Genomic DNA, 23682 nt, shown 5'->3' on the forward strand with positions numbered 1-23682 from the left:
TGAATTTTTAAACTGTTTCGCATGAGGGACATGTAATTAAGGCGGTTTGAGCAAACTTTTGGACATAATGGACTGACTGGGCTCTGATCTTATGAAGATACCCTACTACCATTGTTTGTGGTGGTCCGATGAGCTAACTGGCAGTAAGGGCTCTCACAGCCTAAGTGCACCGCCATGAAGGATAACATATGGCCATTTGAGTGTCACACTGCAATGAAATTTTACATTGCTGTTTAAATATCTTTGTGGAATCTCTTCACATGTTTGGTACTTAGTTCCACAGTAACAGTACCAATTGTGGTTACATAAATTGGTGACACAATGGATGCTTGTTGTATGAAGCAAAAATGGGCTATTAATAATTTAGGAACAAGTTTATTAGTTGGAAACATTGCACGCTGGGATAGAAACACACATTGTATGTGAAATATATTACATAGTACAAACATTTTGATGAACATTTGTTATGAGGAATGATATAAGCTTGCTGTCCTTTGGCACACAACATTCTTGCTTCACACTGCAAGGTAAACACATAATTGTCCTTCATGAAATGTCTGAAAGCACTAAAACAACACTGTTAGTAGACAGAAGCATTTACATTTTTAAAAAATGATGTACCGTAAGATTTCGAGAGATGGGCTCCACCCCCGAAAGATAACCCACCCCTGACTAAGCGCCCGGCTCAAAAACTGAAAGTTACCCACCTGGAAGTTACCCACCACACTGAAAGTTAGCCCACCTCATATTCTCACTTGATCTTCCTTCGATTTTAAGTGGGCTATCTCTTGGGATTTTACGGTACCATCTTATCCACCAGAACAAAACATCTCAAGCGTTCTCTATACCTTTCCTATATTCCACTGCACAGAAATACAACAACAAGAAGTTCAACATTTCTTGCTTTGCACAGCACTATACCATACAACAATCATATTGGGTGCGATTCTGAACTTGCCTTGATGTGGATTCCACCAATTACCCCTTTCACGTAATATTTTTATGCCCTGTCGTACTGGCAACACATTGGTCAACACTCACTGCTCACATTGTATTGTTGGTAGCTTTTTCTCACCACAGCATCTGTTAGGATGCGTGATGGGAACATGCATCCTTATAACAAAGCCAACAACAGCACTTTTTTTTTAAACATTGTTGGCAAACTTGTTGCCCTACATGGCACTGTCCTTGAAGTTTTATGCTGTGTATAGAATTGTTGGTGTTTGCTGGTTAAAACTTGTGCAGCAGTGACATGCTCTTATTCACTCATTCCTAGTTAATCTGATAGTGGCACTGCATTCACATCTCTTTGCATTTTGGTGCACATGAAACTGCCTCATCAGACTTTGGCAATGCTTGCACTTTTATATTGTGGATGTTTGGGCAACCTAGGCAGGTTTGATTTTAATGTGCTCCGAAATGCAGGACATTTCCGACTTATTTGGGGCTGACCTCCCCATGGAAAACCAAACAGTGGGGCAATTTGCTTGGAGGGACGGACCACTGCTGCGAGCCCTTCAAGAGGGTCACTGGATCCTACTGGACGAAGTGAGTTGTGTAGTTTTCAAATCACCATATGTCCCATTTTCATGCTTTAAATAAGATTTTTTAGAACAGCTTGCTTGCTGTAACAGTAGTGCATTCAGTAGCTCTTTTCAAATGGTGGGCAGATGTGCCTCATTCTTGTGGAGGGAGTAAAGAAGAGAGCAGTGAGCCTTTTTTTATGAGGTTGACCATATTTGGTGGTGAGGCAATAGGCATGGCCAACCCACATCACCCGCTTGAGCTGTGGAGGATCTTTTGGAGTAGTTGTAGATTACATCCTTTCTTGCTTTTTTTTTTCTGGAGTGCAAGCACACTGGCTTAGAAAGCAACACATTGACACTTGTTTCATGAGCATCACACAAGCCATTGTTCTCAAGTTCTCGTTTCTATTCATTGTGGGTCGGGTTATTTCAAATCACCGTTTGTTCGCCGAGATTTCTCGAGAATTGCTGTATGCAGCACATGGCAGTGCTGCATACATCACGCAATGCAGTGGCAACAGTAAGTTACAATTGGCACTACTAGTGTTGCAGTAGTAGTGCCAATTGTAGTCCAAAACTATGTGCTATTAGCAACAAGTCTGGCAACAATGTGCAGACTGACTTCGTCTCGAGCAAAACCAACCATGTGCTAGGTACATGAATATAACCACCTTGTAGATGAATTTTGAAAACCAAAGCACCAATGATTTCAATCACTGCAGTTTTTTTCTACCTGACCTTTAATGCATGTGCTTGTGATCTCTCTTTTTGTGTGTTGATTTGTTACAATTGCTGATGAGGAAAATTAGTGAAGCAGAAAGACTGCACACACAGGAAGGGAAGACCCAGAAGACTTATTGCACTAGTTTTCCTTATCAGCAATGCAAAACCAACCAGACCAACAATTAATTATTCTTCAATTGCTACAAGCCTGTTTGAAACTGCATGTGGCCAGTCTAAATGCAGTTGAAGTAACTGAAACTTGTTGAGGGCATTCTGTAGTCAACTTCGTATGTTACCCTAATCACTGCATATAAAAAGACAAGAAAAAATTAAGTTGAGCTTTCGCAGTCTATTTGTGCTCATCACAGTATTGGCTATTATGGAGCATGTGTTCGAAATGAAGGCATCAGAGACTCAAGCACGGCTGTGCTTCTAGCAATGCTAAGTTCCCACCATTAGACAGCACTTGCTCTCTTGCCCACTTACAGTCATGTTTACTTGTTTCAGTTGAACCTGGCCTCTCAGAGTGTCCTTGAAGGACTAAATGCATGCCTCGACCACCGGGGTGAAGTGTTTGTGCCTGAGTTGAACCGCAGCTTCAGAGTGGGCCGTTCACGGTTCTTTGGCTGCCAAAACCCATATCGCCAAGGTGGAGCAAGACGTGGCTTGCCTCGCTCATTCCTCAATCGCTTTGTTCAGCTGAGCCTAGAGCCCCTAAGCAGAGATGATCTGCAAACCCTTGCGCAGTACTTGCACCCCATGCTGCCTGAAGACACCGTGAACAACATGGTTCTTTTCAGTGAGAAGGTAAGTACTAGCTGTGTGCTTCCAAAGAGTGGGCTTAAAAAGCATTGTGTGCACTTATAGAGTAGTGCGCCAACTTAAGAACATCTGTGGCATAAAAAAACCTTGTATGAGCATATCCAAATCTTCAATGTGGATGCATAGTTCGCAGGAGCTGGACAGAAAGCATTGCTGATATTGTAGATGCCTGATTGGCTGCTGTTGCAGTTAACACTCTCTCATTTCAATGTCACCTGAATACTTTATGCTATTTCTGGTTCAAATTAGCTATGCTTATAAGAAACATTATATGCTAGTTTTGTGAAATAAATCTTTATAAGTAATGTGGTCATATCAGGTGAGATATATCATGTGTAAAGCCTTGAGCAATTTATAAAACTTAATTGCCTTTTTCTGACCCTTGTTGAATGCTAAAGCGACAACCATCTTAATGCCTAGTAACTAAGCTCTCCTGCTTCGTCGGTGCTGCTGTGTGCAGAATTTCCAAAAAGTCAGTGTAAATAAAATCATGCAGCAAAAGAACATGTTTGGTTCTGCAATAATTGCTTTCCTTTGTGTAGTCATGATGCCTTTGCTGCATAGAAAAGTGTTCATCATGGGATACTCAGTGCTGCATTCCTTGCTCCTCTAGTTGGTTGATCAGGTGCAAAGCCAAAAGCTCTGGGCTGCCTCTGGAAGCCCGTGGGAGTTCAACCTGCGTGACATCTCTCGGTGGGCTTGCCTCATAGAACGAGGCCCGCCAGAGCCAGGCGCTCACGTAGGACTCGTCTATGCTGCACGGATGCGCACCCCTGAGGATCGAAGCAGGGTCAGTGCGGGCACTGTCAACATTCACAAGCTTTTATGTATAGCTTAGTGGAGTACATTTTAGTGCTAGAATTGTTCAGCCACCATGGAAATCATTAACAATTGATGGATGTTTCTCCTTCGAGTGACATGTGCATTGCCAAGTGTGTTTTATGGTTCCCTTTGTAATGCTTTGCTTTCTGCTTGCCTCACAATGTTGCTTTACTATGTTTCAGAAGCTAGCTAGAAGGTAGCTTCACACTTCTTCTACGGGTTTGTGCACTTCCTTGAAAACCCTTAAAATTGGAAAAAAATAATAATTCAACAGCCCTTAAAGCTTGTTGAAAATAAGTGTGCTCCTCTTGATTTTCTTAAAATCTAGACTTGGGGGCAATTTCTTAATACTCAAAGTAACAAACTCTGAATTGGCGCTATGCCGTGGACACTATATCGAGAAATGATTCCATATATTCACGTTTGAGTGTTTTGCTAAGCGATTGCAGTTTGGTATGTCCACATAGACTGTGGCTGCTCAGGTATAAGTCATTCAGCTAAGGAAATTTGAATATTTTTAGTGTATGTGTTATGACTGAAGTTTATTTCAACCTCCTTGAGTATTGGCCTTCAGCAACCTGGAAATCTTTTAATTGTCCTTGAATTTTACAATGGTTCTGTACAAACCCTGTTTTCATAAAAGGTTCCATTATATTTTAATTATTCTTTTGTATTAGACATTGTTTTACAGCAAAGCTGTTTATGGCTAGGTTCTGGCAGATCTCTTCTCCGTGGACACCGACCAACAATTTTTCATACTTGTGCTGTTCCCGAAAGTAGTGCAATGCCGGGCTGACTTACGGCGGTGGTGAAGCAGGCGTTTAGCACTCCCCATGCATAGGCCAATCCCGAAGATAGTGCAATGCCAGGCTGACCCGCGGCGGAGGTGAAGCTGGTGTTAAGCACACCCCATAGGTGGGCTAATCCCGAAGATAGTGCAGTACCGGGCCGACCTGCGGCAGAGGTGCAGTTCACAATCAAGGGGCCCTCATTCACAGCTTTGCTGGCCATCCTTCTTCACAGAGCGGAAGGGCACTGAGTTTTTTTTTTGTGGATTAACCAAAGAGAAGTATGCTGCATTTGTGTTAATAAAAGACGCAGGGTAACATTTGACAGCTCAGATTAAAAAAGATTTGCTGTTAAACCTCAATATAACAAAGTCGGTAAAATTGGCAGTTTACTTCATTACATCAAAATTTTGTTATTGAAATTAGACTTTTTATGCAAATAAGTACAGTCACATTAAACGGAAGGAGCCGCAATATTTTTCCAAATTATCGCACTATCAGAAAATGCAAATTTAAAAATGTCACAAATTTGTTTTGTGTAATTTGAGAGTCGATGACGAAAGGTAAGGTTGCATGCCATGCCGACAATATAATCACATTGGCAGTACAAAGCAAAGCCAGCCACACTTTTGTGTCCACTTCGCCTCCAAGGCAGATATCGTCGACTGCAATGAGACCAAATCTGCTGACAGCGGGGAGCGAATGCTTCATCTGCCTCTTGCTTAATATGTCTTCGAAACGCGAGATTATGCAACGTTCAGTACTAAACACGCGAGAAACAGTGCACATGATGCCGCGTCATCTCGGCACGCCCATTCTTTGCACACGTGGCAGATTGCCTCTAAAACAGGGCATGTGAGTGCTGTGTATGCACGCATCCGCAATGACAGCCATGCGAAGCCACAGCCATGCGAAGCCACAGCTGCGGCAATAAAGGAGAAGCACGAGAGATGCACGGCAACCTGCCCCTCCTCCACCCCCTTGTATTACCGCAAGCTTGCTCTTCCCCTTTCTCCTTCCTCATGCAGGAAGGCTGCACTTATCAAGCCACCATCCTTCTCGGCTCACACTCGCACGCTTTCACTCACACCCAAAGCACACAGTGCATGGGGCGTGATAAGATGTTTTTGCACTTGGACTTCGTACGGAACATGACGCTGCTCTGCCTCAACGCTCGTTCTAGGGTGCAGCGCACAATTTGAGTAGTGCTTACAGAGCAGCCTCTTGTAATTCAACCATTTGACCATCTGCACCTGTAAAAGTTTCCATTTGTTGTTTTGGTATTCCTTCACAGCAGCAGTAGGATTTAATCATATTGAAATCGTGTGTCAACATAGTTCCCTATATTGAAGTTCTAAATACATGGTGTTCTATGGACAAGAAGTTACAAAAAAAGTTGAATACTTTGTTATATTGAAAATTTCTTTATATTGAAGTTCTGTCATATCGACGTTTAATTGGGTTATCATTACCTGTGATCTGAACTAATGAATTGCAGTGCATCTGTATTGGTGGGCTTGAAATGTCTTTGAATAACATGATGCATGTTTGAATGATGTGTCATACTCGTTAATGAGTTGCCCTCAACAACTGAACACATGCATTCTGAATTATCTAATTAGCTAAATTGGTTGAGTGCGCTGCATTTTTAACTACACAATATGTATTTGTTTGCCAGTGGCACAATTGTTGCTATTATTGTACCTGTGCTGTTACCATGTTGCAGGTTTTACAGGCTTTATGCTAGTGGATATATACTTCAACAGCAACACATGGGACACTTCTGTCTGGCACACCTACTTCTTTCTGTCTGCGTTCACGTATTTAAAAGAAAACAAGATGTAAACATTTGTGTTTTCATCTAGATCATGGGGAAACAGGATCTTTAAATTTGGCACCCTTGAAAAGTTGTTTTTCTGTGGTCTCCAACACGAGACATGTCTCATGACTCCACTGTACAAGCATCCAAGTGATTTCAGTGTTGGGCCTGCTTTGCTATAAGCAACCACACAGCTTGAAACAGCCCTATGCATATTCAAAACAACATTATCTATGCTTCCTTTGGCATCCACATGCTTAAACAAACAAAGAGCAAAAACATTTGGACAAGCTAATACAAAAACCATAGCACCCTTGGTTGGTTTTCACAAGGTCTATCTAATTCCTATCATTTTTTAGTTTTCATATGATCACAACACTATATTTCTCTTTAGTATGTTTTTCTAGCTACTGTAATTTTGATGTCATTAGTCCCATTGTTACTTTCTTCACCCACCACCCTATTCCCATGAAAATCACATTTAGAATGGGCGGATGACAACTGTTCATTCAGATTATGCTCTATTAGCTGCTTTTTCAAAATGCTACCATTTTGATGCAGATTAGGGGTTTTACATGCCAAAACCACAATCTGATTATGATGCATGCCTATGTGGGGGACTCCAAAAATCTGGACCACCTGGGTTCTTTACCGTGCACCTAGATTTAAGTACACAGGTGCTTTCACATTTCGCCCCCGTTGAAATGTGGCCGCCGTGTCCGGCTTAGCAGCCCAAAGCCCAACACCACAGCCACTAAGCAACGACAGCAGGTACCATTTTGATGCACACAATGCACTCTTTTTGCTGAACTAGTGTATCAGTCAAGCACACCTTTTAAATGGCTCATTGAACTATGTCTGTTAACCATTATTGAAGCCTTCAAGCAGACAGCACATCAGATTCGTGAAATATGTGTGGACTGAGGTAATTCCTCTGCTCTGTAAAACCCATCTGCAGCACTCCTGTGGCTTAACACGAGGGAGCTACAATAAGCCTACATTCTTTCTTCATCCCTCAACCTACCCTGTGTCTGCCTATACAGGTGTTGGACATTTACAAACAAGTGTTTGGCAAGGCAGCCCTAGTACGGCCACCCGAGATGCACGTCACTCCTCACTGGCTGAGCATTGGCGGCGCCATTTTGCCCCGTAGAACTCCTGTGCAGGATCCCTCGTTGAGATGCAAAGCGCTTGAAGATCTGCGGCTCCTCCACACTCAGGCGCCTGCCATGGAGGTGAGTCAGCCTGAGATTGCGCACTTTTGTCCATTAAGTGTGATCTGTTTCTATGTAACTCAGGGCCTGGCGAAGTGCCTGGAAAATGGCCTGGCGACATTGCTTGTCGGTCCATCTGGAAGCGGGAAGACGACACTGGTGCGAAGCCTGGCCAGGCTGGCCGGTCATCCCCTGGCTGTCTTGGCAATCGCCACATCAACTGATGCTCTTGAACTCCTCGGTAGCTTCGAGCAGGTAAGTTTCTGCTAGCTGCAAACACTGTCTTTTTCTCTGGAAGATTGTCACGTAGCATTTTGGCAGGTACGCCTATAGGCCATCACAGTGTGGTCTCCCTGAAAAAGGAGAGAAGGAGAAAGAAAGGTTAATTTTTACATCTATGACAACAAACAAGCATATTAAAGCCACATAAGTAATTACCCAGCAGTCTAACTAGGATTCTAAAATTGCTATTTCAGCCAAAATATACAAAAAGCACCTGTCGCCTGTACAAAGAACACAAATAGATCAAATTCATCTCTGAAGAGCGCATAAATGAACACTTGCTGGTCTATGCTGCTCAATACTCTTTGAAGCCACATACATGACAGTATTCCCTATACGAGTACAATAGTTACATGCTAATTGAACAGGAAGATGCATCAATGTTCACTTAGGGAAAATGAACTACGTATTCTTCTCAATGCTATGTTATCTCTTCTTTAGTGACACTGAAAATGGTACTAAATAAACAGGTCAGTGTACATGAGACTTAGCATTGGTGTCCTAAATAAACTAGATTAGGCTTGTTTTATGCTCACATTCTAACAAGACGAACAATTTGCTTCCATTCATGTGCAAATTTGGGCCTTTTTAAAGGGTGACTTTGCTGTGAATCTTTTTAATTTGATAATCAGCACTTTTCATATCTTCACTCAAATTGTTAATTTAAAATTAACACCCAAGACATCTGTTTACCTTTTTTTGTTTAATAATGCTCCAAACTTATATGCATGAAGCTGCTTGTTAAAGCAAGAAGAGTGCACGCATTTAGTTGTTAGCAGTCTCTATTTGTGTAGTCAAGCATGTGCTGCTATTACATTGTGCTGATACAGTAAAACCTCGTTAAATCGTATGCACTTAGATAGTAGTTTCGTTTTAAAAGTAGTAAAGTGCAATTCCTGACTCAGCGGTCATTGAACATAATGCATTTGTATCCGCATAAACCATACCAGCTTATTACGTACGTATCGGTTAACGCGTAGTGTTTCCACTTTTCGTTGCGCAATTGTCATCCATCAATCGTCATCAATCGTCAGCAGTGTGCCATCCCCATCGGGTGGCCCATCAGAACAACACTCAGAAACCAGAACAATGGCCTCGAAGCGCCCTGTGCGTTTGCGTGTGAAGCCACATCAACATCATTTCAGCGTCGTGGAAGCAAGGACTTGTGTCATGTCGAGAGAAAGAGGGAAAGACAAAGGAAAGACAGGGAGGTCTCTCGAAAGAGGAATGGCAATGCAGTTGACGCCGTCATGGGCAGATCGGGCAGCTGCGTCTGCTTGATCATTGCTATGTATACCACAGTGACTAGGCAACCACTCATATATTATGTTGTGTCCTTCGTCAACTATCTGATGGTGGGCTTTTCTGATCTCTGCGACGAGCTGATCATGTGAATGTGTCATGCCGGAGCTCGGGAAAAAGCCCTGGGTGCTCAGCATAGAAGAAAAATTGGACATCGTTCGTGCTATCGAACATGGCACGAAGAAGTTGGCACTGGCACAGAACAGGCATCTGCTGTTGACTACAATGTGTGGCACTTGGAATGTGAAGAAGTTGCTTGGCAGCGTTGCTGCAACCGTGAAGAGATGTCGGCTACGAGACTTTTCGCCATCGTTGCCTCTGTTGTTGCTGAAGTGTCGACTGGCGACAGTGATGAGGGCAACACGGAAAGCGACAGCACGGGTGATTCAGGCCCGACAGTGGCAGAAGGTGCGCGTTACGTCATCCTCATGAATGCAATCGTCGCGATGAGAACAGCACCCCGCAATGAAAAAGGCGCCCCGTGACTTCTGCAGCGCTGCCGCCCCTGCACACAGAGAACATGCAACGCCAATGAGGAATCTGTGAAAAGAGGGGGCTGGCTGAAAAGCTGGCTTGCAGCTTCAGCAAGTTTGAGGCCACTGTCGTCGCTGCTAGGCCACCATGGCATCAAACGAAAATGAAAATAGCACACTTTTGTCGCGCGAAGTGAATAAATACTGCATGTTTTGTCCTTTCATCGCACTCTCCCTGAGTTCTGTTTTTGACAGGTAAGTGGGCAATCTCATGCTATTTCTGTTAAGCAGTACTGCCATTTAGTATGTACTTTTTCCAAGCTCCGACGAGCTACGGTTTAATGAGGTTTCACTGTAGCAGATCTAAAAGTTCAGTACACTCGTTTTCGAACCTGATAAAAGAAATGCTTGGTAAACGAGTTGCCTGAACCCATGCTGTCAGCGGATTCATTCTTGTGAGGCTTTGGTTGCCAACTCCCAGCGAAATGGCGCTGGTTAGGCCTAGTGTCGTAAGCAGTGCGGCCGGCAGAGTGGCTGGTTAGGTGTCGTGGGAAGCTCGCCATCAATATGTTCGATAGGGTGATGAATAAGATCACCTTATCGGTGATTGAACAAGAAATCAGACACACATACAGGCCAGACTGACAATTGTAGCTGCAGAGTGCATCCACGAGCGGTTCCCACCATGTCCAACTATGAGGTCTCACCCGTGCTCGTGGGACAAAGGAACGACAACACAGTAGTGCAAACAGTCACAAGGGCATTTATTGCACCTTTCATACACTAACGCCTGCTAGCCGAATTGCTATCCACAGAACATACCGATGGGTGTGCAACAAATCTAGGAAATCCGACTCACTGCGACTGGGTATCCAGCGAATATCTTTGTCCCATGTTGGACACCAACGCCTGGTCATTTGCATGTACGGGCAAGCGAATGATGGCGCATTCGAACAATCGTGTTCGTCCATTCCAGTGTCCTGCGCTCCTAGGCCTCGTGAGACAGTCTCGCAGAAGTATGGTCCATGCCGCTTGCTGACCCCTGGCCAAACAGGAAGAGCCCACTCCCTGTCGTGGCCGACTAACCCCACTGTTAGGTGGCATTAGCTGCGCAACACTCGCACCATCTCGTAATGTACTTTAACCACATGGACTGCCTTCGGCGTTTAGCTGCGGGGAGAAGCCGGATTACAGATGGTGCAAGAGCCATGCGGGGAAAACATCATCAGGGGACGCGTGATAGTCGAGCAACCCAACACAATTTGAAATGACATGTACTGGATCCAAGCGTCTGTTTTGCTAGTAGCTTGGCTGGTTAGATTGTAGTCAGCAAGCCAACCTGCCAATGCAGGGTGAAAACACTGATCGGGTAATTTTGCATTCATAGCAATGTAGGGCACGAGCATGTACTGTATTTTTTCGCCTGTAAGCCACACCAAGAATTAGTAAAATTTGACAGTAATGTCAGGGCGCGGATTATATGCAAATTTTGCCTTGAGGTGTAGCTTCACGGCAGTGCGCATGGCGCTGACATCAAGCTACACCTCAAGGCAAAGTTCTCCGCCATCTAAAGTTTTGTTATCTCCTAGAAACTACCACCCATGCACGTTGAAGCTACCTCTCCATTTCATGGTCGCCGATTTGCCTCTTGTTGTCGGATCACAATTTTATGTTTTAGCTGTATTAGCAGCTGGCGAATAGTGCATGCGGTGCCAGCGAACCATAACTCGAATCGTGAGAGCTGCACGTGATGGCAGTCTTTTACATAGCAGAAGATTGTTAGCATTGCCAAAGAGGTGAAGAACAGAGCCGCTGGCCGAAGATATAGAGTGGAAAAGTCATGCATCCCCGAGACTTATTTCTGTAGGTTCCATGCACATATATATTTTTTTCTTTCTGGGTTGTTCTAACTTGGGGTCCAGGTTATACATGGAAAAACACTATATTTATTGTTGCTCTCATGTCTCCTATTGGCACTTACGTATCCCCACTTGCGTTTCTTTTGCAAAGACTTAACTGCGATTTTTTTCCCGCCGATATCTGTGTGTATGCTTATGACAAATATCAGATGTAGTCAAACTTTGATATAACGAAACTTGACTTAACGGTATTTGCAATGTAACAAACTATCTTTATTTCATGGTCTTAGTTCCATTGAAAACAGTGTATTTCTTTCTGCTGTTTAGTGAAGTAATTTCACACAGCTTCGATTTAACAGTTTTCAGCAATTTCAATCGTGTACCTAGAACCTGTCTAGCTAGTGAGTGTGGCAAAGAAAGCTATAAAAGTATCAACCGACGCAGAAGTTATTTGCAAGGCTCTTTCGGCATAAAAAGTATGAGCGGCAAAAACCCCATCGAAGCTTGCGTGCCAGGACATGGCATGTTGGAAACACTGCTGCTGCGCATGCCGTATTAGTAAACAAATTGTGGAGGCTGCCGGGTGCGGGGCAGCTCGGAGTGCTCGGAGAAACACAAGCTGTCGATCCCTTCAGCGCAAGAGGGGTGGGGAGGGATTGAATATGCCTTAGCGTGAGCAAGCACGTACTAAAGGCAGGGGGGCGTGATGATGCTCCTTCTGCCCCCTCCCCTTAGCACATGTGTCTCCTCCTCTACCCTTGCCATGGCTGCACATGGCTATCTATGCACGGGACACATGCTGTATCTTAGAGGTAACCTGTGGCAAGTGCAAAGGCCGAGCTGATGGTTGGTGCCTTGATGTGCTCCATTTACGTTATCTCAAGTTTTGGAGACATGGTGCAAAGCATTCACATGCATTGCAGCAGTGAGGGTTTGTGGTCGAGTGAGATCTGTTCATGTTGATGCTGATAAAACTACGAACCTTAATTTGTGTAGTTGTCTCTTTGTTATTGCCATCAATGCTCCGCCTTTCTGGCGAAATTGTGACATTTCTTTTTCTTCTTCAGAATGAATACCCGTAACTTCTTATACTCTTGTTTTTTATTTGTTGGGTAACATCTGATGATCGCTGTGGGGACTACTGAACAGATATAATCGCCTGTCTCACGTCAAAACGACGGCGCAGTTTCTTATTCCGGTACCAACAAATTTCCGCCTCAGTCATTGCAAGCTGCATTCACAGTTATTGTTGCCAAACCTATTGCGATAAGCATCTTCGCTTTTCTGTCTTACAGCGTGAGATGCGTAGTGCCGTTGGTACTGTACTACACGCATTTATTAGGCGATAACCCAAACGTGCCGCCGTTCCCTGCTGCAGGCGGCGCGATGTGGGCATCATGTTTCGCTTCGGCGGCATCCAGCATCGTTCATCAGCTCGATTTCGTTTTGGTTTAAAGGGACTGAGAAGCAATTTTCATGGTAGCTATTTTTTTTTTTAGCGCAATGGAAAGCTTACTAGTCAGAGTGCTTAATCATGAATGGCTAATGCGGAAAACGCCGTGGAACAGTTTTTATCAGAATCTTTCGATCTGCAGTGAGTACTGTATTTACTCGATTCTAACGCGCACCCATTTTCCATGACCAAAAAAAGGGGGGGGGGGAAGCACAATACCGCGCACCTCGTGCTTTCACATAGAAATACTATTTTGTCTCATTTGGAAAACAGATTTATTCCCAGTACACTAAAGTTTCGATGAATAAAAACACAAATGGAAGCGACGTACCTCTCCGCCAAGATTTTCACTGCGCCGGTACGAGTCGTGTGGGGCAATTGATATCACTCGTCGTCACTATCAGACAACTCCTTATCGCTATCAACAGACCAAAGCGTTCCATCCTTGGTGCCGTCCATGGCATTCGAAATCCCACGCTTTTTAAAGGCCTTGACCATGGCAGACGAGATTGTGCACCATGCATCTTTCACCAATCCAGCAAAGCCCTGCAGCGAGGCATGCTTCATTTTATTGGCGGGCGTGAATTCATGGCGGCCACTGACAAGCCATTCGGTGTAGAGTGCCTGAATTCTATCTTTCACTGGCTTAGTCAAACAAACATCGAGCGGCTGGAGCTGCAATGTCATGCCGCCAGGTATGAGGACATGGTCGGTGTTGCATGCAGCCAGCTTATCCTTGAGGCGCTGGTCAAGGTGGCACCTGAAAATGCCGAGCACAAGCATCCCACGCAGACCCAAACTGCTGCCGGCTCTCTTCCGCCAAACATTATCAATCCAGTCGGTGACCAAATCTGTGGTCATCCAACCTTTTTCATTTGCGTGCACAATCTTGCCACTCGGAAACAATATTCCTTTCGGGAGCGTCTTCCATCTGAAGATAAGATACGGGGGCAGCTTGTGCCCATCTGCAGTGCAACAAAGCGTTGCGGTGACTAGTTTTTCATGACCGAAAGAAAAAATGCGCACTTGCTTCGCCTCCTTCTTTTCAACGGTTGTGGTGGCAAAGTAGAGCGGCGTCTGATCGGCATTTCCAATCTGTCTGAAGTGGTAGCCGTTTCTAAGGTGCAACTTCAAAGCGTACCGCTGAAAACTGCAATTTTTCATATTCTTCGAGCAATTTTTGGCATATCCCTGTCTGCCTTCGAAGAGAAAATGCCTTTTCTTTTAATAAAATTTGATAGCCAGCACCTGCTCGCTTTAAAGTCACTCCGTATTAGCCCTTTGTGTAGGGCTAACTGCATCGCCCGTACTTTGAGCAGATCAGTCATCACAGGCCGCTCACCGCTCTTGCACGTATTCCGCGAGCAGCTCTTCTATTTCAGCAAAGCGGCCCTGTTTCGGTCCACTGAAACCCTTCCTTGTTGCTTTGCTGGTGAAAATATTCTCCTTCTGTTTACGCCAGTCCCGTACCCAAGTTTCGGGAACTCCAAACAGCCGTGATGCGGCCTGATTTCCGTCCATCTCTGCGCACATGATGTTTTTTTCTAATGCAGCATCATGGTGGACTCGGCGTGTCTTCGCACTCGGCACTTACATGCTGATTGAATAAACGCAGAAAACGGGAAGACAGGCAGTAGACTAGGTTACACCTGCGCCTGGTTACATGTACAACATGGAGGTATGCACATGGAGGAAGCTATGGCAGCTAGGCTAGAATTGCGTATGAGGAGCCCATTTTTCTAATGCCGATGGCGATATGGTAACGCGGATTTAGGGTCATACTTGATTCTAACACGCATGAAATTTTTGGACCTGTTTTATCGGAAAAAAAGTGCGCATTAGATTTGAGTAAATATGGTAAGTGCGATCAGCCATGGCGTCTAAGATTTATGACAATGCGTGGTGCAACACATACAAATCTCAGACCCTTATGAACCACACTGACCTATGGATCAAAAGTGAAAAGTGGGCAAGTTGGTCCAGTCTTTTCTTGTGCCTTAGCTTGTGTCCCAGCAGTTCGCGCTCCGAATTTAGTCATGATCTGTTTATCTCTATGCGATCTGCACCGCATGCTCAGAACTGTGCTGATTTATGCAGCGTGAAATGTCCCAGACCCAAAAAGCAACAATTGTTGATTCTCTTGGAAAAAATTGAGTTGGTTGGTGATAGTATGATTGAAGTTTCGCCAAAGTATTTTTCACCAAAACATTTTTTTGCTGGTGTAAGCGCTCTTTAGAGTTCCAGCAAAAAAGCAAAAGGTGGTTGGAGGTAAATATTTTTTTAATCAAGTGTGAAACTAGATACAATGACAAATATTATTTCAGAATATTGTACTGGCGTGGTTCTTTTAGGTAACGTAATAGGTGAACACATGTGAGAATTTAGCCCATTATGCGCTAACACGCAAAAAGCACATGCAAAGTAGACAATGATGAAAACGCGACTTGAAGTTCTGGTCTGAGTGTGCCTGGCATCAAGCCATGTGTTTTCTCTGAGATTGCTCTCACCTGCTCTTAAGGAACGTGCTGACAGAACAGAGTTCCGCTCCCCCTCAGGCAGCAAAGAATTATGAAGAAGCAAAGTAAACTTTAAGAAGGAGTTTGGGGATAATGGAAAGGAAGCGAGAAATCGCGTGTCGCTGCGGCGTTCTGCCAGAGTTCTTTTTACCATTGTGGTAAATGAGGAAACAAAACGGCATTTTTCTCAAAGTGCCATTTTTGCATTTTTTGCATTAGTGTGCCTTTTCAGGATAACTGCATACCAGATTATAGTAGAACATTTACAGCTTATAGTGGAGCTAACAGTCTAGACCTAATACAGTAGAATCTCATTAAACGAAACCTCAAGGGATTAAAGAAATATGTTGCGATTAACAGGAGTTCAGTTTACTGAGAAAAAAAGTGCAGGACTACATGTCATACACTGTCATAACACTCTTAGATATGTTAAGCATAAAGAAGTCAATGCATCAGCTAGTTTTTCGCATGGCTTGGGTGCAGTTGATGGCTACTGGATTGACTGGACGCTTTGCTAGTTTAAGTTTTTGAAGGCGCTGGCAACATATCAAAACAAGAAAGTAGGTCTTACTGCTTCAGTCGGTGGCGAAATAACATGCAGTCATGCGGGGAGAGTCAAACTCATGAGACAGCGTATTGTAAAGCCTTCCATATATCAGCTGTCCTTCTTTCGGTCATCTATCGGGCACACCGCTTTTTAACGATGGCTTTCTGGCTAGAAGACAAGTGCTGCAAAAAAGATATACTTCAGGTCCCTCCGCCTTCTGAAAAAAATCTTTTAGAGCTTGCTCTTATGGTTCTGTTTGCAGAAAGTTGCAAAATCTTTTGTTGCGAATAATGAAAGTCTATTTGTGTTACCAAAATACAAAACTAATCAATTTATTGGCCGTTCTGTATTGAAATTCTAATGTATATTAAAACACTCGTAATATAATATTGGTGAAAAAAATTAAAATCCTGAAGCTCTGCTCTTATAAAATTCTTCAGGTGTGAATATTTTTTTCTTGAGCACTGCTAGTGCAGACCAAATCTTTTAGGTTCTGTTTGAAGGCAGTAATATATGGAATACCCCTGCCAATTTACCTAAATAGTCATCCTGTTTAGAGTTCGTGAGAAAAAGTATGTTGAAATCTGAAACTTATTTAAAATTTCATACATAATTAGAAAAGCTGTTGAAAATGGTGCATTGGAAAAACTATTGAAAGTTAAGCAGTGAAACCAAGGTGACCCATTTACCTTACTGTGCTCGCTTATCTGTTTGCTTACTTGAGGAACAGCAAAGAGACAGAAGCTTCTTTTTCTTATATTCTCTTATTTTTTGTGTGTGTGCGTTTAGTTAGAGGAAGTTAGACACATCAGCATTGGGATGCCTCCTTTTCCCAAGAAGGAAGTTTATGAGTGGGTTCAAAAATGTTGGACATCGATCTATGACGCCATTACTGGCAGCTGTGGAGTAGCCAGCACTAATGAAAAAGTGAATTGTAGTGGCATAATTTTCTGTAAGAGTACCTACTGTGTGCACATTAACCATCTTGCCTGGGAATTTATTATTATCGTTGTGTCTGTGAATTTAGTTGTAACTCATTAGCTTTTTTTGAATGTGTGCATGTGTCTAAAATGCTGACTGTGACTCACAGTTTGATTTCTATTCACATGTCCACAGCATTTTTAGCATACCATGATGAAAAAACAAATTTGTCTGAAATTGTAAATTCTACAGCACTCCCTGTACAGTTCTTATTTAGCCTTGTCTAATTAACACATTTTTTTTACTGCTGAAAGGCACTTTGGGGAATACTTGAGATTGATGGCAATGTTGAAGTGCCGCACACCTAACCTGGAGCAGAATCGCAATCTTATTTTTTGGGAATATGGAGGCTGGCGCACTGGTACAACTGATCTAAAAAAACAAAAATAGCTGGTGATGTATGTGCAAAATGCAGTAGATGTGCCTCTTCTCAGGTGGTATATCTTAGATAAAATTTGGCATCAGTTTTTGAAGGGCTTTTACACTTATCATTAAAGATCATTCATCATTAACATAAACTTTCTTGTGTTTATGCTTATCATTTGGGTTTCACTTGTGGATATGTTGATAGTTTCATTACAAGGGGGTACAGGCAAGGCTTATAGTATTTAACATGTTTGGAAGTTGCATTGCTCCAGATGTGGGTTTATATCAACAGCACACGGGCACATTTTAATGGCCGTCGATTTAGTGACTGTCAAGGCTAATGCTATTGAACTCAAAGGAGTTGTGTTGCTAGTACTCTGCAAACCCAGCGGCCAGAGATTTTTCAGTAATTTGACACCAAGCATTTGTGTTACTGCCATCCCCACTGGAAGCTCTGTATCTCTGAAAGGAACCAGGCAAGTAGATAACATAAAGTAAAGTAAAGGTTATTTTTGTTGCTGCACAGTGTTTTTTTTTTAATGTTCAATGAAACGGCTTTAGATCTTTAGTCACAATCATTTCCCGCTGTTTTCATGGGCTGGGCATCCATGTTGTATAAGTGTTCTGGCAACATTGAGATTGCTGGCTTGGGTGTTTTCATTATGGCATGATTATGGAGAATCACTTTTATGGAATCTCGCAAGGTGGAAGTGTCACGAAAGGGAAAAATTGTCATCCAGTCGAATGTAGCATTAAGCTGCAACGGAAACCCATATGGGTTTCTCAGAAAGAACGCTTTGCAGTTGAGGAAAAATTTGTCCTGGTCGTCATGGACCAGGACAAATTTTTTGCTCAACTGCAAAACATTCTTTCTGAGAAGCTCGTGTGGATTTCCTTTGTAGCTTCATGATATATTCAGGTGCATGACAATTTTTTCCCTTTCATGGAATAGATTGTGAGCTCTTCCTTCATTCATGTACGAGAAATAGTTTCTTATTATTACTTTTGTCAAACTTTTTTGTTATGGAACTATAGTGCAAACAGGCTGCCGATGAAAGTGTGCATCACCACTGTTCAAAGGCCTTCGAGATTGTGATAGACAAGTGTCACTTTATTGACTCGACAGACTGTTGACTCTGTATTCATTGAAGCTTCCTACGTAGCAGTATTCACTCAGCCGTTCAGCCAAGAGACTATAGATTTGAGGGCCTTTGAAATGCCCATGTGACACTAGTATTAGATTCTTAGTCAACATATGTGCCCTAACAAAATGGATATTGTAGGCCATTGTAACGATATGGCTGTGATTTGCTTTGGTATACCATTGTTCCTGAAATAGGTGAGAGATGATAAAGTGAAGTGGTGGCTACAGTGTTTACTTGGCCAATGACATAGTAGTGCCTTCCAAAGTTCTTTTCTAACCCTGCCCATGCTTAACAGGACCTCTAATCAGACCCCATTGGTAATTTTGGCTATATGCTGGAAGTTGTGAAGTGCCATCCAGATAGTATTTTACTAGCCAAGATAAAAGCAACTGAAATAATGGAAGGCTATTATGCAATGAGGCAGTATACCCTCCCCGTAGCAGATCTCTCTCTGTTGCCTTCACTGGCAGCTGCAAACGACATTGCTCACCTGCCGTCTCCCACATAGGAGTTGAGGACATGCCTCATTTTTTTTTGTTGTGACCCTTCCTTCTGGGACTGTCTCCCTTGTCTTTCTGGTGCTTAGCATATTTCCTGAGGTAATTATGCACGCTCTTCATTTCACATGACTTGCAAAGTTTGTTCTTCTGCTGGCTATTTGTGTGCTGCACGCAAAACGCCTGTCACATGGAAGCACCATGTGTGCGATTCCATCTAGTGAGTGGGCCAAGGCTCTTCAGCAAGAAGGGTGCACATGCTCTTGTTTGTATTTTCAACTGTTTTAGTGGCATATGTCAATGTTGTACTTTGCAGACATGATTGTCATCGCATGGTCTACCCATTGCACTATGTCTGTTTGAAATGCCCATGCTTTGCAAGAAGCCTCTCACAGGGTTACGATTATGGCATATTGGCAACTCCAGAATTCGTTACTTGTGCTGGCAACACTGTACAAGATAACAAAGATGGCTACGACATCCAGGTTCACAGCGACTCTTTCGCTTGGTGCTGTGCTCACGTTTATCGTTTGTGGTGTGGAATCGAGGTGTTTCGACGAAGCCAAGCGGGTCCTTGCTGCATGTGTTCGCGGTGTTGCTCCCCTGGTACATGTACTGTGCTTCTTTGTTTTCAACCTTCATAGGCAGCTCTGCACTGCGACTCATGTTGTAGTGTACCACATATAGCAACCCACACTAAATAGGCAGTAACGTCTGCCATTATTTTAGAAGCTAAATAAGCATATTCTGCGCTGATAGAATGACACTGGTAAGGAGTCGTGTATACTTCTTCAGGCCAAGAAACAAGAAAAAATAAGAATGCCACAGTTCTTATGGATAAAAGGAATGTGCAGTGTGCAAGCCTGAATATAGATAATTTTATTTGGACTTATCTATTATTTTGTGGCACATTATACATGTTGATGCAATTCAAGTGCTACAGCAGTGCCCTGTGCCATCAACAATGTACTGTCTTCATACTCAAGACAGTTTCATTTCACGGTGAAGCTTTAACACTTTATTAGTCTGAAATATGGCTACAAATGGGCCATTAGGGCATCTAAGATACTGCTACACACTTGGCTTATGAAATCAGACCTAACCTATCATATTGAAGGGAGAAAAATTGTGCAGTTTGAAGCAAGTATGTGACTTTGTAGCGTGAGAAAAATATTATGGTGACAAAGCGCAACATTTCCCCTAGGTTTTGTATTATGGAAGAGTCGAGAGCACTGCTTACACTTGTGCAACGGAGGCTTCACTGCATTGCATGGGAGAAAAAAGTGTAGGACCTCAACTTCTAAGCCTGCGGATGTGGAGAAGGCACAGTGAGGCGTGGGCATACTTACAAAGGCACCATCTGGTCAACGGGCAGCTGCAGGGGCGTCGCACCAGGGGAGCCCCGTGGGTCTGTGTCTAGCACGAGAAGCAGTGCAGGGTTGACTGTGGCGTGCACAAAAGCCACATGCATGGCAACCTGGTGCGGTAGGGGTGCCTTGGGCTGAACAAGCGTCACCACAAACAGTGGCCCCCAGAAGAGCATGTAGGCAGCCAGCAGCAGACCGAAGGCGCGCAGCCGCCGCAGCCCCCACCGCTCCTGGCGCTCCACGTAGTCCTTTAAGAAAAGCACTTGCCTTTAACCTCAGGGCAAACAGGCAAGCCTCGTTTAAAGAGAAAGATTATGCGTACGTATTTGTTGGGTTGAGCTCCTGTCTAAATGTGGATTCATGCAGTGGCTCGAGCCGCCGATTTAGAGTCCACGGACGTAGTGGGCGACTCTGCCCATCGTTAATGCGCCTCTGTGCTGTCTCTATGCTGACTTCCCCTCACTCTTGTGTGTGACTGCTCGGTTGGCTGACATTTCTCTGTATTTTAATCCCTGTGTATGACGATCTTTTTGCCTCACTAGTTGTTGGAAGTGTTGTTTGCCGCCCATGCTTTTCTGCATGCGGGGGAGAGCTTCTCGAGAAGGGCGACTGCCCATCCGTGTAGCGTGGGAGGAGGCGGTGCGGTGTCATCGAGTAACGTGTATATTACCGTGAGTGGGCCGCCATCGCGTGCCTGACGGAAGCGCAGCCAGCGATGGCGAGACGTTGCACGCACCTGCATGGTCCGGTCACCTGGCGAGGAGACCATCATCGCAGTGACGAGCGAGGCGACGCGCGCGGCCTCCACCTTGGAGCGGCATAGATCCCGGTGCAGCCGCCGCAGGTGCATGGCGGTGAGGAGCACGCAGAGCGCGTTGACGCCCACCCAGAGCAGGCCGAGCACGTAGTGCGGTCCCGGCTGCACGGGGCAGAGGTGCGCGGCACGGGCGCCCGCCAGGAACGTCGGTCCCAGCTGGACGGTGACCGACGCGAACCACACGAGGAAGAGCGCGAGCGCGAGGCACTGCGGCGAGTCCGGGCCGCCGTCGCTGAGCACCCACGTGAGCAGGTTTACTGTGGAGACGGTGACGAGCAGCAGGAAGGCCGACTCAAGCACGGGGCACCGCGGCGGCGCCCGTTGGCACAGGAGCAGGGCGAGGCCTAGCGGTAGTAGTAGACCGGCGCGCGTGCAGTCGACGAGGCCCTGATGGAAGAGCAGGCCCTGCGCCCAGCCGCGGCGGCGGGCGGCCACCTGGCCCATGAGCAGGCAGTTGGTGCCCATGCCGAGGGCGGCGAGCGCTAGCAGCAACGCCGCTTCGGCCGCTGCGCCGCCCGCCCAGGGCCCGGCCCACGGGCCCGAGCACGCCGAGCTCCCGTTGCCCGACGCCACGCTGGTCACGCCGCTCCTCTCCTCGCGGCAGCCATGCGCGCCGCTCTCCCTGCGCGGGTCGCTGGGGGAGGGCGGGATGGAGTCCCCTGGCGGCAGTTGCGGCAAGCGTTATCGAGGAACGTGACGCACAGGGGAAGTGATGGCTTCATCCCGCTGCTCTCCTCTTTCTCGCGCCTTCTCGTGCGCTTTCGACTCCTTTGTTTTTTTTTTTTTTTCCGTTTGGGTCTGCGCGTCTCGCCGGCGCTCTGGTCGGGACTCGCTGCGCGTAATGAACGCTCCACACGGATGCCGTGGCTAGATATTAAACGCACGAAAGCACTGAGACGAGTATCATTGCTAAAGTCGCACTTCGGCCGCTGTCTGCGTGTGTTTGCACAAGCGGCCCGCACGTCAATTGCGCCAGTATTTCCTTTGAGTCTATAAAAGTATTTGCTAGTAAGGTTAAGCGACGATGTATCCATCGTCAACTGAAAACGCTGTGCTGGTTTGCTCCTGTAAAGCTTGTTTTTCTGTTCGTCACAGGTGTTCACTAGTATAGCCTGTTTGAAGGGGGAGGTTATATGAGCGGAATGATAATCGCCCACCGCTCCTTTCCATCCCGAATTTTTTTCTTTTTCCTTAAATAAGCTTTTATGCTGATCCTCTATAAATCCTGCCACATTTTACCATCTGCTATTTATGCAAAGTTTGCCGCACTCTTTGTGTCAAAGAAACATGTTCACATGCCTTCTTTGGCTTGAAACTTGTTTTGAATGATGATTACATGCCAGTGCGTAATACAAGAGTTACTCGCTCTGTATTTTAATAGCGTTTATGTGCCGTCTGGCAGTGCCATCTTTCTCGGTTTCTTGTGTAACTTTAGTTTAGCTGCATCCCAGTAAAGAACAACAAAACTGCACTAGTTCAGGATAAAATGGTAGAAATGAAATTGCATGTTTTTTTACTTCTCATGTGGCCCTACAGCGCAATTGGCTGCCATATAATTAGTCATGTGGGCACTACTAGGTATTGTGTATTTTAGTTTCAATGACTTTGCACTTTTTTTTTTCCTGAATTTATGTGTTCGAAAGCTGCCTCCTGGGGCAGAATCTTATGACGGTTTGGAAAGTGAACTATTCACTTGGCCTTATGCGATTGGTCAGGATTGTGCTTGCATCACTGGCTGGCAGAGTCTGCGAGGCGGCACCGCAAATTATGAACACATCACGCATCTGTCAATCATTTTCAAAGCGAACTCATCATTGGCTAAGCGCAGAACTGGCGAAGAAGTAGTTTGCTTTGGATTCGGTTGCCGTGACTAGGCTGTTAGCTTGTGACCCTGGCCGCGTGACCTTGGAGCACGGAGTAAGACATTTTAGGAGGTGAAACTCCCGTCAGCGTGAGCGAGCGCGGGCGACCAGATAAGGTCATAATTGTTGTATGCGCCGACGGGGCCATATACAGTGGCGGCACCATGCGGCGCGTCGTAGAAGCCGCAACGAAAAAAAAAATGCAGCGCCCGGGCAAGCGGCTCCAGCGTGCTCTCAACAGCGGTGATTTCTTTTCAGGTTGCGAGGCGCCGCCAGTACGATAACGGCTCCGCGGGCATGTGACTTTTTCTGCTCGCCGCAAACAGCGGAGTTTCCACTCCTAAATGTTTCTTGCTCCGTGCCCTGGAGACACGCAGGCATCAAGCCCGTGTGTTGGTTGCTTTGGGGGATATCACTTGCCCATGTTATCTGCTTGGCATTGCTCTTTCGGTGCCGACGACAGCGGGAAGTGCTTTACATGTTCAAAAAGAGCGAAGAAAA

At 45.0% G+C, this 23682-nt stretch overlaps 2 protein-coding genes across 2 annotated transcripts in view; one reads left to right on the top strand and one right to left on the bottom strand.

Moving 5' to 3' along the window:
• Nucleotides 1-23682, top strand: part of LOC142585886 (midasin) — a 344435-nt gene that overhangs the window by 142134 nt on the left and 178619 nt on the right. The window contains exons 25-29 of the mRNA XM_075696967.1: nt 1426-1548; nt 2757-3056; nt 3685-3861; nt 7544-7735; nt 7799-7969. Coding sequence (XP_075553082.1) covers nt 1426-1548; nt 2757-3056; nt 3685-3861; nt 7544-7735; nt 7799-7969 — 963 coding nt within the window. The remainder of the gene's footprint in view (nt 1-1425; nt 1549-2756; nt 3057-3684; nt 3862-7543; nt 7736-7798; nt 7970-23682) is intronic.
• On the bottom strand, nt 6890-23605 carry LOC142584525 (uncharacterized). Its single transcript, XM_075694639.1, has 4 exons — nt 23602-23605; nt 21239-21978; nt 20485-20750; nt 6890-8067 (listed from the first exon to the last, which is right to left on the bottom strand). The coding sequence occupies exons 1-4, from the start codon at nt 23603-23605 to the stop codon at nt 8052-8054; spliced, it is 1026 nt and encodes a 341-aa protein (XP_075550754.1). The 3' UTR covers nt 6890-8051.

The sequence above is a fragment of the Dermacentor variabilis genome, chromosome 6, assembly GCF_050947875.1.
Source record: "Dermacentor variabilis isolate Ectoservices chromosome 6, ASM5094787v1, whole genome shotgun sequence".
Taxonomy (NCBI): domain Eukaryota; kingdom Metazoa; phylum Arthropoda; class Arachnida; order Ixodida; family Ixodidae; genus Dermacentor; species Dermacentor variabilis.

Bases quoted from the DNA above. Each gene is read 5' to 3' on its own strand.
- LOC142584525 (XM_075694639.1), bottom strand. The intron at 20,751-21,238 runs GTGCGTGCAACG...CTTTTCTTAAAG, and splicing joins CAGGTGACCGGACCATGCAG to GACTACGTGGAGCGCCAGGA.